Here is a 13329-nt window from a genome sequence, read left to right as displayed (position 1 = left end):
GGTGTTAGGTATGTTAGGTATTCAAAACAAGGTAATTCAGGACTGCCTAGCAGCTCCCATCAACTTGGTATTGCGTACATCCATACCTCACAGTACACAGTACACACTATAACCGGTCCCTCTCCGGCGTCGTTTAGTCACCATCTCAAATCATTCACTCGCACTCTTCATCCCATCTGTCTTTTTTCTCCGAATACTCCTGCTTGCTGACTTACCGTCACTCCCCTATTCCTCGCCTCGAATACACTGGCTGGAGGAGTCATGGCTACCACTCAAGTCAACGCTTCTGTCCTCCATGGCGCTCGGGACTTGCGCCTTGTATGTCGCTACAAGATCACCCGACTCACATCTAGAACCCAAGCTAATACACGCTTGCTAGGAAAGGCGGGAGTTGCCTACGCTTAGTGCTGATGACGTTCAAGTAGCCGTCAAGGCGACAGGTCTCTGCGGGTCAGACCTGCACTACTTTGGCCACTTCCGCAACGGCGACATCCTAGTGCGGGAGCCCCTTACACTGGGCCATGAGTCTTCCGGCGTGGTCACGGCCGTTGGCTCGGCTGTTAAATCGCTCCGGGTTGGGGACCACGTTGCTCTCGAGGTCGGCCAACCCTGTGGTAACTGCGAGCTCTGCCAGGGGAACCGGTACAACATCTGCAGAGAGATGAAGTTCAGAAGCTCCGCAAAGGCGTATCCCCACGCCCAGGGCACACTTCAGGAGCAAATCACACACCCAGCATCGTGGTGCCACAAGTATGTCTCCTGACTTCTGACGCTGTGTTCCTGTGCTGACACGCAACAGGCTGCCATCAGAGGTCTCCCTAGAACTCGGCGCCCTCGTGGAACCCCTAGCCGTGGCCTTGCACGCTTGTGATAGGGCACGACTCGCCCCCGGTTCGACAGTCCTCGTGTTTGGCGCCGGGACAGTCGGCCTCTTGTGTGCTGCCCTCAGCAAGGCCGTCAGCGACGCCAAGGTGGTCATTGCTGACATTCAGGAGGACCGCGTCAAGTTCGCCGTGGACAACGGATTTGCCGATGCCGCCGTCGTCGTGCCCATGAAACGCCCCGACACCATCGAGGCTAAGCTAGAGTTTGCGAAGCAGGTCGCCGAGATTGCCAAGTCAACCACCCATCATCACGGCGAGCCCTTTGGTGAGGTGTCAGCGACGTTTGAGTGTACTGGCGTGGAAGCATGCCTGCAAGCTTCCATCTATGTAAGTATTACGACAACAAACTCATCAAGAATCCAAATCTAATCCGACCATTCTAGGCTACAGCCCCCGGTGGCCGCATCATGCTCATCGGCATGGGCAACCCCATCCAGACACTGCCCATCTCGGCCGCCGCCCTCCGTGAAGTCGACCTCGTGGGTGTCTTTCGGTACGCCAACACCTACCCGCGGGTCATCGAGTTGTTGGCTAGCAAGAACCCCAAGCTGCCGGACTTTACGAAACTTATTACGCAGCGGTTTACGGGGTTGGAGAACATTCCAAAGGCTTTCGAGATGGCTGCGAGGGTGAAGGATGACGAGGGAAACCTGGTGTTGAAGGTGATGGTGGACATGTAAGCGATAAACGGCATATGCCCTCAGGAGCAGTCATAAAATACAAGAAAATCAACCCGAGTAAGGACCACCACGAACCAGCTTGGGACACGTCGAGTTTCTATTTCCAGGCCTATCTATAACCCCCTCCCCCCCCCCAACCCCTTATGCCGTTTACTACAACCCCAACCGAACCGTCCTGCCTAGAGCTTATCCGGGAACCCAAACTGCACGCCAAACGGCGGGTACACGAACCGCTGCAGCTTACCCTCCTGGGTCAGCTTGTCCGAGTACGCCTTCAGCAGCTTGACATCGTCCGCATCCAGGTCGATCAGCTTCCTGTTCTCCTCGATCCTCGCTGGCGTGACCGACTTGGCTAGAACGGTGCTGCCGCGCGCAACTGCGAATGGTAACAAACATCTGTTGTTAACACCGTACATCGTACAGCCCCCTTTTTCATCCGAGGGAGAAAAAGGAGAAGAAAGGAGAGGGCGAGAAGAGAAAAAGAAAACGCACGGTGATAACTCAACAACACAGCCGCTGGCTTGACGCCGTGCTTCTCGGCGATGGTGACGACCGGTTCGGCCGTGAACATCGGGCTGCCCGTGCTACCGAGCGGGCTGTACGCCATGATGTGGATGCCCTTCTCGTTGCAGAGGTCGACAATCTCCTGCTGCGGCAGAGCCGGGTGGTTCTCGATCTGGTTGACGGCGGGGATGATGGTTGCATGCGGGAGGAGCTCTTCGAGGTATCGTTTGCTGTACTAGAGAGGGGGAATGAAGGTTAACGCTGGGTGTTCTTTGTGCGTGTGATTGTGTATGACGGAGAGGGGGCGACAAACGTTAGATACGCCGATGGCCTTGGTTTTGCCCGTTGCGACCAGCTTCTCCATCTGCTTCCATGTGTCGACGTGGTTGTGGGAGTGGATGATATCGCGCTCGCCGTTGGGGAGCTTCGGGAAGCGGTCGTCGTTACCTGGGGAGGTTGGGTTAGCTACTGCCCTTCCACCAATGTGCCAAACCCCCAAAGGGCATTGAAAAAGGGGACATATGAGTACTCACCCTCAGGGTTCATCAACAAAGGCCAATGCTACCGATCTCGTCAGCCACCCTTCCCCCCTTTCCCTCAAACACCACGGCCGCTAAACGCACATACCACCAAAAACAAATCCACATAATCCAACCCCAACTTCTCTAAACTCTTCTGTAGGCCGAGCTCACAGCGCGTCGTATACGTAGCCCAGACCTTGGAGACAACAAAAACGTCCTCGCGCTTGATGCCCGACGCGAAGGCCTCGGCCAGCCCCTTGCCGACTTCTTCCTCGTTGCCGTAGCAGTACGCACCGTCGATCAACCGGTATCCCGACTTGAGCGCGTGCGCTACCGCGGTCTGTACCTCGCCTGGCCCGGATTGCCATGTTCCCTGGAAGACGGGGAGGGGGGTCAGTTGAGACCGTTATAGAGAAGGGCCATGTGCTTTGTGCTTGGGACAGAGGAATTTCTTACCGAGGCCCAGAGCGGGAATGTCCTGGCCGGTGTTGAGCTTGAAGGTCTTGGTTGCCATTGTGACGGTTGTGCGTGGGGACTTGTTGAAGGCAATAGTGGTGGATAAAACAAGCTGTCTGCTACTCGGTAAGAGGCGTGTAAGTCGTGGTTTAAGTGGGAGTCCGAGGAGAGACGACAGCTTGGCGATGGCGGACTCTCGGTGTAGTTTGAGTAGGTAGAAAGCAGGTTACAAATCAACAAATCTCTTGATGCCGGAGAAACAGACCAAGACTTGAATCTGGAAGAGAAGATAGGTGGAAGCTCTGGCAGAAGCGCCTGGGAGGGAGTTGGGCCCGGTTTCAGGTGGGTATCTTTGCCATGGGCCCCGGCTAAATGTGCGAGTTATCACAGCTCTGAGCGGCGGAGCGGGACGAGGTTCGGTGCATCATATGCCGCGGTGAAGTGTGTATTTGAGTGCAGGCATTGCATTGCGTAAGATAAACAGGCAAGAAAAAGAAGGACAAGCCATAGTCGCCGTCGTCCATGGTGAGGAAAGGCGTTCAATGGCAGATTGGCAGGTTGGCAGAGTACAAGCAATTTTCCCCAAACTGATCGTCTCTCCCATCTCTCTATTCGAAGAATTGGGTGTTAGAGCGCTAGCTGCGCCGTCAAACTTCCAGAGGCTGTCTTCTGTGAATTGCCCCTCACTCAATGTCTCCCCGCGGGGTGGGGTGAATGAAGGCGGGGAGAGTGGGGTGGCGAGGGTGGTTTTGAGGTGATCTCTGGCAAGCTCGAGCCTCAATGCTGTGTGATAGGTGGAAAATTGATTCCGTTCGGGAAACACACTCTCGTCATATTTGTTGTCGTCACGTAATTACCATACACAAAGATTTACACCAAGATGCCCCTTTGACAACTCCGCAGCCATATATCTCCAGGATGGAAACCTTTCACATAGTAGATATGAGATACGGCGGACGGACAGATTCGTCTGATTCCCAGCATTCCTCGACACTGCCATCTATGCAGATACCAAAAAACACGGATACCTCCGGCCCCAAGAACATGAAGCAAAAAAAAAAAAAAAAAAAAAAAAAAAAACCTCAACCGATGCGCTAAATCCCTATTACGAATGTCTACCATGCGATAGTCTATGCTGACGCCGCCGCGAGTAGTAAGGGGAAAAGTTGTTGTACAAAAAAGAAAGGGGCCGCGCTGCCCATCTACCCGGCGATCAACACCCAGAGCAGGAAGAATACCATCTGGCGTTCAAAGTTAGCGTAGCTCGATGGGAAGATGCAATGCAACAGAAACATACTAGAACACCAAACATCTTGGCTATGAGCCATCGGTTGCCCGAAACGCTAGACCAGTACTTGAGCAGCTCTTTTTGCGCCCCCTCGACGTTGTCCACGACATCTTCTCTGTTGCGGGGTTAGCAAGTGTACCGGATAGTTTCGCCCAAGGCAAAGGGAACATACGTGTTGGCATCGATGCGCTGGATCATCTCGGATTGTTCGCTAACCATTGATGCGAGCTGACCAAAACTGTATATCAAGATTAGCCATATATATCATCGGAATTCGTCGCATTATGCCAGCCTACATTGACCCGAGCTCGTTAATGGTCGACTCGATCGCCTCGATGGCCTGCCCTCGTTGCTGAATGTACGTGTTTTGCCCCTCTTCCATCATCTGCAATTGCAATTGCTGGTCGCCCCCCATCGGGTTGAGAGAGATGAGGTCTGCGCCGGGGGACGGGGTCCCCCTACTTGGTGTGCCGTAAAGAGGGGATGCCGAGGGCGGCAAGGATGCGTGTGCGTGCTGTCCCATGGTTGATACGAATGCCTCGGTACGCGATCTTGAAGCCTGGATATTCTTTGTCCTAATCTCCAAGACGTCCTTGAAGTTTGCGCTGACGTCCCCCAGTTTGCCTTGCAGCAGCAGCAGAATGTTCTTGTTATTCTCCCCCTCCTGGTCCGGTTTCGGATGCAGTCGCTTTGATAAGCCCTGGAGGTTTCGGATATCTTCGTTGAGGCGGGATAGGTCTTGCTTGATAATAAACGTCAACTCGTTGACTTCGACCGGGTTGTCGTCAAAGAGCGATCTCTTTTTGGCCAGCTGTGCGAGCTTTTGGAGTTTTCCCATCGTCCCCGAAATCCCCCTGCCAATGTCTGCCGCATGTCGCGCAAACTCAGATCGTCGCGGCGGCGCCCCCCCGGACGCCGCATTCTTTTGCGCATCGCTTAGGAGTCTTTGCGAACCCGGCTTTCCCGTCCTGGTTTCCGCTGGGCGGCAGTGACAATATGGCGGAATTCCACCGTACGGTCGTTGATCGCAACGGCCATTGCGGCGGATTCGTCTATTCCTGTGGCGCGACGCTTGTGTGTCCCCGCGCGGTCGTTGCGAGTACGGGTGGCGGTTCTCGGTATCGATTCACGGGCCTAGGGTATGTGCGACGGACAGGTTGGTTGTAAAAAGAAGAATCGCGCAAGGATTTAATGAGAGGATGCAGAGGCAGAGCAGGTAATGAATCTCGTCGAAGAAATTGAGGTCGAGCGCGATGGTGGGTTAGAAGTTGACGATTTCTGTTTGATCTTGATCGAGGGAAACGTGGTGTTTGGCGCGCAGGGGGCGCTTGGACCTATCTCGCCCATGACACAGGGGCAAAGACAGTGCATGCCTGTCGCGGGAACTGTGCGTCGTCACTGTGGAGTCCAGGAACGAAACGAAACAAGCACACAGACACAGAACAGTCTCCAGAGAAGCCCAAAAGCCCTGGGTTTAAAGCCAAAAGCAGGCATGACTTTATCACAGAATTGATAACTACAGAAACAGATATTGGCTTGAAAAGCTGGCATTGATGCTCGTTTGGGAGGTAGATTTGAAGCGGGTTTACCAGCGCTTGCAGGCGGCACGAAGATACGAATACCTTACCCTACGGTTCAAACCAGGTTCTCAGGCACCAACCAGTGTGCCCCGGGCTGTGCCATGAGAGAATGGAGCCATCGTCAATTTGACGTTTCCGTGTTGGCGCGTGCTCTCCTGTGTATCGTCGTCAGGAACGGCATGGGTCCCCGCCGTTGCGCTGAACCAAACAGGGTAAGAGCCCCATGGTAAGGTACCTTAGGTACATTCGGTGGCCCCCTGATGTTTCCGATGCTCCATCCAAAGTCCGTTATTGGCTGTGAGTTCGCGATAACTCACTGCAAGCCATTTACGTTTACATACGTCCTCATAGAAATATGGTCGGAACCAGGAATTTTGTCTCTGGTCGTTGGGTTCCCAACTTCCCTGGCGCGTCGCCTTGTTGAGATTATGTTGGCAGGATGAAACAAATCTTGCCCCCGGACAAAATAACCAATTTAACGCGCTGTGCCGATGTGACTGAATGATCTTTTTTTGGCCGCTGATCATCTTGGCATTGCGCCATGACTTTGAAGCCCTGGTCCCTGCTTTTGGAGGTTGTTCGTCTCCGAAAAGCCAAGCAAGCAAGTCACCGAACGGACAGCTGCAACTCGAATTTCGGTGGAGACGGGATTGACGACAACCCGTTCCTTTGCCCCTTTCTACGGTTTAGTGCAAGATTTCTTCAACGAAATCCTAAGTCTCAAGTCCCAGACACCGACAGATCGACTTGTGAATTTGGAATACCCATTGGGAGCTCTGTGCTGTGGCCTTCTTCTTTGGCCAACCGGAATTAACAACAAACCAACCACACCACACCCGCGTGTTTTGCCGCCCACGTGCCAAGCCAAGCTGCAGTCGTGCATCATCGACGCCTCCTCTCCATTGTTCCTGACGGAAGTCGGAAGTGTCATAGACAGAGCTGGAGAGGCCTCTACAACCATTCGCAGCGAATGTAGCCTCGATATTAGCGAACAAAACTTGCCGCTATGGACGGTACATACGGGAACGTATTCCCCACTAGCAGGGCCATGTCAGTGTTTCCCCTCAGGTGGTCGCGGGACCCGAGGGACTAACAATCTTGTTTGTGAGCAGGTCGCCGAGTGCATCAACACCGAGCGGAAGCCAATACAAAGTGAATGTCAGTCGCCAAAAGACGAAAAAATGGGCCAACTTCAAGCCCCAAAACTACGACGGCGATGATTGGGGCGACGAGTACGACGACGATGAGCCAGCACCCGAACCAGAGCCCCCGCTGCCGGCAAAACCTATGGGGCCTCGCCTTCCCGCGGGGAACTCTCCGACGTCGAGGCAATTCGAGCCTGTGAGCGCGGCACCGCCTTTGCGAGCACATACGCACCAATTTCCAGTCCCGCCATCTGGCCCGTCACCGACGTCCGGGGGCCCTCCGCGGAGGATAACCGAACCGATCGGGTCCTCATCACAAAACCTGGCCGGGCACAGTTCGCCACAGTTGGTCCCTGATGCAAGGCGCGGCTCCCCTGTATCACGAGGCGGCCATCAACTCCCGTCGCAGCTTCCGTCTCGAGAGAACAGCACAGGCCTCGATGGTATCGAAGATGGGTTTGGCGGGATGCGGAAGTCCGGTGCTAGCCCACGACCAAGTGGTGGCCCCAAGCCGTGGACAGAGGGCCGGTCGGCATCCCCCTCGAGCGCAGGGCTGGCATCGCCCAACAAACCACTCCCACTCATCCGTCCAGCCGACGTTTATCAACGGATGGCGGAGGAACGCGAGAGGGAGCAGCAGTCGCGCGGGGCTAGCCGACCAGCAGAGGGCACCGCTGATACCCGGTCTGGGAAACCATCGGGATTGGAGGCCCAGATGTATGGAGGAGGGGTTGTGACACAATCCGCAGATTTGCCAGAAGCAGAAGACAACGGGATCGATAGGACACTAAACTATGGCGCTGGCCTAACCTCGATTCCGGAAAGGCAAAGCGAGTATGGTTTCGACGGGTTTCTCGCCAGCTATGGTGCCGAGGCCAGCGCAGAGCCTCCCGTGGCGCAGGGGCAAGACGCTGAAGCTCAAAAGTCTGTCCAGCCTGTTTCTCATGAGGATATCCGGCGTTATTCAACGAGCCCCCAGTTGCCAAATTTGAGTCGCATGTCGGGTTTTGGCGATGATCTTTTCTTTTCAACCAGTCTCTTCCCTGGTTCAGGACTACGCTCACCTCTTTCTGGCAGCATGCAACTGCCGACGTCGGACCAATCCATACCTGAGGGCGACGAATCTGCCGTGGCCGTAACGAAAGCCCCAGGCCAATTGGCCACGGCTCCTACTCCACAGGGTGTGACCTCGAGCACAGTGGCAACTGATGCTGGTGTAGGAGCTGATGCAGGCCCGTCGCCGCCCAACGAGCCCGACCAAGATCGGCCCGTTGGGCTGTCGCACCAGCCTGCAGCGCAACCTGTCCTCGGCGTTTCTGAGCAGCAGATACCCGCCGCAGACCTAGCTCGGGAGCCGGCATCACCCACCGAAAAACAAGCAGCTCCCTTGGCAGCCAGGCCGCAGCTGCCAGGTGGCTGGGTCTCTGAAACCCCGTCAGCGACCGTGGAAGTGGCCGCATCTTCCCCAGCCGGTCACTCCACGGAAACACTCGACAAGGCAGTTGAATCTCGCAGCGGGGTCGCTACTATTGCCCAGCCGAAGCTCATTTCGTCTGATACCTCGAGTCGCCGACAATCTGAAGTTGAGCCAGGTGTAACGAAGAAAACCGAAAAGGAACGCTCCGCTTCTGGGTCGCCTCATCCAGCTTCGCCGCGTGACTCTCCTCCGCTCCCATCGCCGAGCCCGGTTCCGAGTATCACAAAGTCGGATATCACAAAGTCGGATATGGGCGCTCGGCAGGCTACGCCCGAGGGCGTGAATCGCAATGCATCACCTGCCCCTGGCATCTTAGCTACGAAAGCTAGTGGTCCAGCCCCAGCGCATACTGAGATTACTCCCACGGCGCCGCTAAATACTCGTCGAGGCACGCCAGACAGCAACGGGAGTTCACAGCCGATTCTGTCATCGCCATTCCCAACGGCGCCGGGACAAGACCCTTCAAGTCACTCACCGGTCAAAGACAGCGACATATTGAGCGAGGAGATAATCAAGTCGCTCAGTCCCCCTCAGGCAGCGAGCAGTTTTGCAGACGCTACGGAAGGGTCTACTACCGCTTACCAGGCTGCTGCTGCAGACCCTATGCGGGAGAGTAGTTATCTCGGAGATGTGTATGGGGATTACTGGTCGACAGCCGAGGATAAGGCAGAACCGGGCCTGCTCATTGCCGGCAAGTCTATCAACGCGGAAAACGTCGCAGTTCTCCCACCTCTACCGTCCGGGTTGCCTGAAGCAAATCCAACCAGGCCGGCAGTGGACACACTTGATCCGAGCAGCCCGTCCTCTCCGTCCAATGCCGCGCCGGCCGAAGACTCGAACAATGAGCCCAAGAGCGCCCTCGGCAAGGGTGGGCTCAAAAAACAATTCTCCTGGGAAGCTTCCCCGCACGGAGTGGCTCCAGCGACCGAAGCCGACCCGACGGCTGTCTCACCTCCAGAGACGGAATCTTTGGTGGAGCAGAAGGCTCTTGGTTCCGGTGTCGAGAATGTTGGCCGCTTGGCTTCCGGAGTTAGTACACCGGAGGCTGAACCGAGGCCGTTGTCTCTTGCCCCAGAAGGAGAAAAGTCAGCAGAGGATCTGCGAGCTGAGTCTGCTCCGGAATTCAACCCTGCCGCTACGCTTGGCTCGAATCTAGGTTTAGATCGTCGAGTACAGTCACCCTCGTCCTCCTTGGATTCAACGGATAGGCAGGGCGATGACAAACGACTGTCCTTAGCAGAGGAAAAGATTGCCCTCCAGGACTCGCACCCGACTTTGGAGCCACATCCCGTCTTTGCGGGAAGCCAACAGGCGCGACAAGCCGAGCCCCAGGGTGCTCCTTCACCGAAGAACATCCTGGGTTTCCGGAACATCATGGAGTTGCCTCTCCCGACGGATCGTATCAAGCACTATAACGAGACGCGGTGGCAGTTCTCTGCCGTGGACACTGGGCTGGACGAATGGGTCCAGGCGATGATGTCCAAGCACCCAGAGCATGCCAACGAGGTGCTAACCCACCCCGGGGTGGCAGCACAAACCCAACAGGGCGGCCAAGGAGTTGGCCTGAGCGGACGGGGGCCGGCGCATTTGCATATACCCCCCAGCCTTCAACATGGCTTGAGCGGGCTTGGGCACTCGAGCAATCAAGTGGGCACGAAGGGCAAGGAGCTCTTCATGGCGGCGGGCAAAGCCGGCAAGGGACTGTTCAGCAAGGGGAGGAATAAGCTCCGTGGAACTGGCGACAAGGGTAGTTCTCGGGTTGATCAACGGAACAGCATTTATGGAACGGGAGGGACAGCGTTTAATTAATGTTGGGGGATTTTGTTGGCGTGCATGGGAGCACCACACCTAGATAGTGTACACGACATACTTATGTACAAGCACCAGCTGAATCTTTGAGATGTTGCCACTGGGTGCTTCTCATTCCGCAGTCTTTTGATTCTGCCTCTCTCACCTGCTCAGTACCTGCCTAGCCAGCCGGATTTCGTGAAGTAAAACCCCCCTGACGTCTCTGACAGGGCTGCCGCCCCGCAGCACGCACCACAGCAACGTTTCTGCGCCGGGTCCCGTTCGGACAAGGACGCGGCCCTCTCATTTCTCCACCAGCACGCTAAAAGAAGAGGAGGTTAAATTGAGGATGATCTGGTCTCCACCCCAGCACCAACATGGCGCAAGAAGACGAACAGGGCTCTCTCGGCTTCTTCACCCAGGCGCCGAGGAACACGGAGTGAAGCCAGGGCAAGAAGGAGGAAGAGCTACCTAGTTACTGCAGACAATGAAGTTCAACCAACTCGGCAACAGTGGCTGTGGGAATATGAGTGCACGAATATGTGATGAGCTACCTAGTTATGTATGAATATCCTCCCCGACAACTCAAACCGCGATAGCTCCAATTGGTGTTTCTCTCAACGGTCTAGGTGGTCAAGGTGGTCCCTAATCCAGCCCGCGTCCCTTCGCTCGATTTTCTCCATCAGGCTTCAGCCCAGTATCCGCCCGTCAGCAACCAAGGAACGAGCGCGAATGGCAGCTGCAGCTGAACCCTGGCTTGACCAATCATCCCCATCACACCTGCCCTGGCTTGTGCCTGGGGGTTGCGAGCTGGGGTGTCTCACCCGGCCGAGCCCATTTCACCTCTCCGCATCCCCAGGCTGAGTTTGTCGCCAGAAAATCCTCGAGTCGCGTCTCCCTCTTTTGTCCTCTCTTGAGAGAGAGCTTGTCGCCAATTCGCATGCCTTCGGCGGGCATTCACTTGTCACCCTACCCGCCCCCCTCCTCAACTTCAGATACGCCGGTAACTCGCGGCAGAGATACGACGATACATTCGTTTCGTAGTGGTGCTCGGCGACTTGCACACGCCGGCAGGCAGTGGTTGAACTGCGAGGCAAGCGTGAGCTTGACTCAATCGAGGCGTTGTCGCATCCGGGCCAATCGAGCAATTCGAAGCCTTAGAGGGACGGCCACGGGAAGGGGCCACCTAGACACTATTCGCACATTACCTCTCTTCCGCCGTGTGTAAAGCGGAGCCAAGTTCGGTGCTGCCGCCGACCTCGACAACCCAAAAGTGCTAATCGCGCAAAACTTATTTCGGCACAGCTCCGCGCAGCCGGCGCAACCTTGGAACCCCGCGCTCGTCGTCGATGGTTACAGTTGGATAGGCGGCATTTATACCTCAACAAGGCGGCGATTGTACGACTCTCGTAGTTCGTTCATCCGTGCCCATGGCCGCATACGCGCAGAACCCAAACTTCAAGCCGCTACCGCCGCCGGGCAATTACCCTCAGGGTTATCATTCCCAAGCCCAGTTCCAGCAGCAGCAGCAACAGTACCACCAGCAACAACAATACCTTCAGCAGCAGCAACAATACCAACAACACCAACAGCAACAACTCAGTCCCGATGGTGTTCATCGTCCCCCTTCGTTCGTAGGGCTCCCTCCTATCCGTCGTGCTTCCACCTTTGGTTCTTCTCTTGGCTTGACCGCTGAGGAGTTTTCGTCCACCGACAACAACAATAACAACAGCAACAAGAACAGCAACGCGGAAACCGCTGCGCGTCAACAGCTACACCCCCAATCCGCGTCCTCACCCCAAGGAGCCCAAGGCCAACCTACCATGGCCGCGGCGCAACAGATGGGGCAGGCCCCACCCCCTTCCCAATCGGCCGGCCAGTTTGTGCAGAACGTTTACCGACCAACTCAGGGCACAGGCGCGCAGGGCCCTCAAGGGGTCCAGGGACTGGCACGTCAGGGCCAGACATGGCAGTTGCAGGGCCAGAATCCAGGCCAGAACCAAGCCTTCCAGAACACCGCCTTCCAGAATGCCGTCATGCAAGGACAGGGGCCGTCTCAGACACCCCCGAGGGCTTTTGCTGGTGCGCCTGGAAATGCCCAGCTCACCATGAACGGCTCGGCGCCGCTAGCTGGCCAAGGTCAGCAATTTGGGCAAGGCGGCGGCCGGCCCATGATGGTTCCGCCTCATATGATGCCGGGCAACGTGTCCCAGAGGTTCCATCCACAAGGTGGAGGATGGAATCTTCAAGAGTCTCATCTGGCTGAGCCTCTCCAACCCTCGAGTCGTCATCGCCACTCCCCCAGCAATGCGTCGTCGCAACAACAGCAGCAGTCTTCTTACGGCCTCGACAAGGAGACCGGCGCCCCCATGACGACCTCCCCGGTACAGCGCCAGAAGCCCTCACAAGAGCAACAGACTCAACAATCCAACGACCCGACTACACCCCAGCCGAATCAAGCGATGCCTGCAAACCACCAAAGCCCGTCGGCCCAGCAACCCGACGGCAGCGCCTTGTCAAGGTTACAATCCCACCAGTCCCACCAAAGCGAGATGGCAAACCACGGCCCTCTTGAGGATGGACAGATGAAACGTAACTCGGGCGTTTTTTCTAGCATAAGAAACCGGTTTGGGGGAGGTCACTCGGAAGAAACCCGTGGTGCGGACAACGGCCCCAAACCCCAAGGTATCAAATGGGGGACGCCGCCTCAGTGGCCAGCATCATGTCTGATGAAACCGGACAACAGAGGCGCAACCCGGTCTTCGGGCCACGAGGCGGCGCCCCCACCCCGGACAACTTGTCTTACAGCCAGAGCAAAGACAGCATCATTGCCCACAGCCCCGGGGACACCTCTGGGCGATCGGATGGGACCGGGTGCAGCCACCGCCCTCGCAGTTTGCGCCCCCGGGGCAGGAAACCGACTGGGTTTTTCCACCATGGGTTCCTACACAAACGCCTGTTCCAGTCATGCACCATTCTTCCGCCTTGGTATGTTCGAGAACCGCG

At 56.3% G+C, this 13329-nt stretch overlaps 5 protein-coding genes across 5 annotated transcripts in view; 3 read left to right on the top strand and 2 right to left on the bottom strand.

Moving 5' to 3' along the window:
- Positions 1 to 261: 261 nt before the first annotated feature.
- CHGG_06639 (uncharacterized protein) lies at positions 262 to 1564 on the top strand (the record flags this gene model as incomplete). The annotated part of the gene is made up of 4 exons (XM_001222733.1): positions 262 to 318; positions 380 to 750; positions 800 to 1211; positions 1268 to 1564. 4 exons carry the CDS (start codon positions 262 to 264, stop codon positions 1562 to 1564), a joined length of 1137 nt encoding a protein of 378 aa, XP_001222734.1.
- A 179-nt stretch (positions 1565 to 1743) lies between these two features.
- Positions 1744 to 3103, bottom strand: CHGG_06638 (uncharacterized protein; the record flags this gene model as incomplete). The annotated part of the gene is made up of 6 exons (XM_001222732.1): positions 1744 to 1940; positions 2057 to 2303; positions 2382 to 2515; positions 2602 to 2629; positions 2696 to 2940; positions 3046 to 3103. The coding sequence occupies 6 exons, from the start codon at positions 3101 to 3103 to the stop codon at positions 1744 to 1746; spliced, it is 909 nt and encodes a 302-aa protein (XP_001222733.1).
- Positions 3104 to 4247: 1144 nt separating this feature from the next.
- On the bottom strand, positions 4248 to 5827 carry CHGG_06637 (uncharacterized protein; the record flags this gene model as incomplete). Its single annotated transcript, XM_001222731.1, has 5 exons — positions 4248 to 4286; positions 4343 to 4448; positions 4506 to 4571; positions 4630 to 5311; positions 5767 to 5827. 5 exons carry the CDS (start codon positions 5825 to 5827, stop codon positions 4248 to 4250), a joined length of 954 nt encoding a protein of 317 aa, XP_001222732.1.
- Positions 5828 to 6919: 1092 nt separating this feature from the next.
- On the top strand, positions 6920 to 10344 carry CHGG_06636 (uncharacterized protein; the record flags this gene model as incomplete). Its single annotated transcript, XM_001222730.1, has 2 exons — positions 6920 to 6963; positions 7026 to 10344. The coding sequence occupies 2 exons, from the start codon at positions 6920 to 6922 to the stop codon at positions 10342 to 10344; spliced, it is 3363 nt and encodes a 1120-aa protein (XP_001222731.1).
- Positions 10345 to 11753: 1409 nt separating this feature from the next.
- Positions 11754 to 13329, top strand: part of CHGG_06635 (uncharacterized protein) — a gene marked incomplete at both ends in the record, with an annotated part of 5786 nt that continues 4210 nt past the window's right edge. The window contains one exon of the mRNA XM_001222729.1: positions 11754 to 13311. Coding sequence (XP_001222730.1) covers positions 11754 to 13311 — 1558 coding nt within the window. The remainder of the gene's footprint in view (positions 13312 to 13329) is intronic.

Source organism: Chaetomium globosum, genomic scaffold (assembly GCF_000143365.1).
Source record: "Chaetomium globosum CBS 148.51 scaffold_3 genomic scaffold, whole genome shotgun sequence".
NCBI classification, from domain to species: Eukaryota; Fungi; Ascomycota; class Sordariomycetes; order Sordariales; family Chaetomiaceae; genus Chaetomium; species Chaetomium globosum.
Note: the sequence above shows the minus strand (reverse complement) of the source record. Positions and strands in the feature narration are given on the sequence as shown.